A 3,659-nucleotide genomic window follows, 5' to 3' on the forward strand; every position below is an offset into this window, starting at 1 on the left:
TGAAGTTCTTTTTAAAAGGAAAAATTACTTTCAAATAAATTTTCCAATTTTCTTTTAATTAGGATTTATAAGAAAAAGAAAAATTACTATTAGATACTTTATTTTTGATAAATATAATTATATATTTTCAATTATATTTTGTTTTGAATTAAAAAACTATTATCGAATATTTTATTTCCAAAAAGTTTATATTTTTAACACATGTCAGAATCTTAAATTTTAGTCGTCATGTGTCACCATCATGTTAATTAGCAAATTTGAAGAACCAATCTTTATATAATAAGATTCTTTTGTGTTATTATCTTATTATATTTATCTTATTAAATTTTTAATTAATATGTGTCACCATCATGCTAATTAGTAACTTTGAAGAACCAAGCTTTATATAATAAAATTAAACAAAAATGTGAGCGTACAGAGGCAAACAAGTAACCTCTTACCCCTTGAAGATTCTGTGCATTTACTGCTAAATGTTGACGTAAATATCATATATCCAAGGTAGAACCCTGTAGATAGATCCTCCACTAAAAGACAAGAACAAATCTAATCGCTTTCATAAACCGGGTAGATACCATTTAAGCATTACAAACAAAACAACAAATCACATCACCCATAAGCTGTTGCTTCTTCTCGGATCGCACTAGCCAACGGTTGCTCCAAAGTGGCTTTTTGTTTCTCACATAAGATTTTAAAAGTTTCTCTAGTTTTCTTTGGCAAGTCTCCTTACTTCTCCTTGCAAAGCAAACGTAGTGGCTGTTTTAGAGCCTTCAATTGCTTAGTGAGTTTGAATATAGCTGTTGTTGAGTGGAACAGAGCCTCATTTCCCCTCCAATTCTCCTCCATCAAAGGAAGAAACTTCGGCATCTTAGCTATACAGTTTGTGAACTTGAAAGGCTTTCTTTTCCTGGTTTCCTCTACCACCAGTTGAATTCTACATCTCAAATGATCCGAACATCCCCCAGGTTTAAAAACATAGTAAGCCCTTGAAGAGTGAAGCCACCTCTCATTAATCAACACTCTGTCCAACTTCTTGCATATCAACCCCTCTTCCCTCTTATTGCACCATGTAAACTTCGGTCTCTGATACCCCATATCAGCTAGACCACAGTAGCTAGCAATCTCTTGAAAATCTCGCATACCCCTGGCAATCTCAGTGAGCTTTCAAAACCAGAGTGCTCCTCAATATCCAGAATCTCATTAAAGTCCCCCATTAACATCCAATTTTTATCCTTGAACATCGGTGAGTCATAGTGACTTCTCAAGTCATCCCACAACTCCTTCCTCTCCTCTATACTATTTGCAGCATAAATAAACAAACAAAGAAATTCCTCTTCCACACCTTCCATCAAAACTGAACAGTGATGATCTGACTGCTTTTGTAAACAGGGCTCATCCTCACACTTTGCTTCCAGAGTACCCAAATCCTCCCCAAATTATGATGCTCATAGTTTGTCATACTGTCCCAACCCGCAAAAACTTCACTTACTATCTTACTCGCCTTTCTCTCTTTTGCTTTTATCTCTATCAAACACCCAAACTGCATATTATTACTTCTACTTCAATTACGAACCACCTCCTGTTTTATAGATTTATTGAAACCCCTTATGTTCCAGAAGATGGCAACGGTTAGCTTACTTGGAGGAAGAGTTTTACAAACAAAGATCTAAGTTACATTGGCTTGATGTGGGCGATGGTAACAATAGGTCTTTCACAATGCGATAAAAGTTAGAGAAGTAAGGAATGGTATAAGAGAAGTAATGAGAGCTGATGGTACATTGGCTAAGACTGATGAGGAGATAAAAGCTGAAGCGGAGGGTTTTTTCTCACAATTTCTGAATGCCGTTCCTGAGGACTTTGAAGGAGTAACAGTGGAGAGACTACAAGAGCTGTTGGGGTTTCAGTGTAGTGAGATTGATTGTGAAAAGCTAATGAAAGAGGTGACAAAAGAGGAGATTAAAGATGTTCTTTTCAAGATGCCAGGGCACAAATCACCAGGGCCAGAAGGGTATACCTCAGAGTTCTTCAAAGAGGCTGGGCAGATAATTGGGGATGATGTCACTATTGCTGTCCATCATTCTTCATTAAGGGGTTCTTACTGAAAGGTCTCAACTCTACCATACTGGCACTGATTCCTAAAACAACAGAAGCGAAGATCATGAGGGACTACAGGCCAATCTCGTGCTGCAATGTATTATACAAAATAATATCAAAGCTCCTGGGCAAACAGATTAAAGGGTATCTTGCCGAAATGTATCTCTTTGAATCAGTCTGCGTTCATTAAGGAGAGGTTGTTGATGGAGAACGTGCTGTTAGCTATAGAGATTGTGAAAGATTATCATCGAGAAGACATATTTTCAAGGTGTGCAATGATGATTGATATATCTAAAGCATTTGACTCTGTGCAATGGATCTTCCTACTCAACACACTTCAGGCCCTTGGTCTCCCGGCGAAGTTTATTAAATGGATCTCGCTCTGTATCACTACAGCTTCATTCTCGGTCCAAGTCAATGGAGAGCTGGCTGGGTATTTTCAGAGAAACAGAGGTTTGCGTCAAGGATGCTCCCTATCTCCTTATCTGTTTGTTCTATGTATAAACGTATTGTCAAAGATGTTGGATGAAGCAGCCTCACGAAACCTGATAGGATTCCATCCCAAGTGCAAAAACATTGGTCTCACTCACCTTTGTTTTGCAGATGATTTAATGGTTTTCATTGAGGGTTCTCGAAGATCTGTTGAAGGGATATTGAGGGTATTTGAGGAGTTTGATAAAATGTCTGGCCTGAAGATAAGTTTGGAGAAGTCTACCCTGTTTATGGCAGGATTCTCAGAGCGAAAGAAAGCAGAGATCATGAGTCACTTCCCCTTTGCATCTGGAAATCTCCCCGTCAGATACTTAGGGCTGCCATTGCTAAAAAAAGGAACATGTCAGTAAATGATTTTCTTCCTCTAGTTGAGAAGATTAGAAAGAGGATTGGATCTTGGACAGGACGCTTCTTATCTTACGCAGGCAAGCTTCAACTGATAAACTCAGTCATTATGAGTTTGGTTAACTTCTGGATGGCAGCTTTCAGGTTACCAAGTGGTTGCATTCAGGAAATATACTGAATCGGCTCAGCTTTTGATGTTAGGAGTTTTCAAGGCTCTTAAGACAAATGATGTAGTATAAAAGATTGTCGAACCAGTTCTGAGGGATATCAAAGCACCGAGAATGCAAATACTCACTTAATCTAAGTGCAATCAATGATTTAGATGGGTTTTAAACTACTACTAATACTTGAAAGCAATTACAGAATGATACTTTCTTGACTACGGGAAAAGAGAACTCATGGGCATAAGGATTAGACCTTGGGTGATCAAGTATCAAACTAAGGATGGCAAATGATCAATCAAACTACTGACCTTAAGCCTAGACACAATTCTAAGCAAGCTCTATGTCTAGATGAATGCTCATTTGCTAACATATCTCAAACATCAAATGTCTTTGGTTGAATAATGTGAAAGCAATCATTACTAACAAGTCTATTAGCTATCTTAGCACCTTTAACAACAAATATCTTTGGCAAAGTATACTAAAAGCCTAGGAGAGTTGTCTCAGGCATTTCACCAAACATCTTTTGGGTAGGAAATGCCTATTGATCAACTTTTGAGTGGCCAACTC

The 3,659-nt window shown here is 37.7% G+C and overlaps 1 protein-coding gene across 1 annotated transcript in view; it reads left to right on the forward strand.

Annotated features, from left to right (window-relative positions):
- The first annotated feature begins 1,757 nt into the window (after positions 1-1,757).
- LOC106344722 overlaps positions 1,758-3,659 on the forward strand; it is a 3,295-nt gene continuing 1,393 nt past the window's right edge. Inside the window, exons 1-2 of the mRNA XM_013784040.1 lie at positions 1,758-2,066; positions 2,268-2,885. Coding sequence (XP_013639494.1) covers positions 1,758-2,066; positions 2,268-2,885 — 927 coding nt within the window. The remainder of the gene's footprint in view (positions 2,067-2,267; positions 2,886-3,659) is intronic.

This window comes from Brassica oleracea, chromosome C5, assembly GCF_000695525.1.
Source record: "Brassica oleracea var. oleracea cultivar TO1000 chromosome C5, BOL, whole genome shotgun sequence".
NCBI classification, from domain to species: domain Eukaryota; kingdom Viridiplantae; phylum Streptophyta; class Magnoliopsida; order Brassicales; family Brassicaceae; genus Brassica; species Brassica oleracea.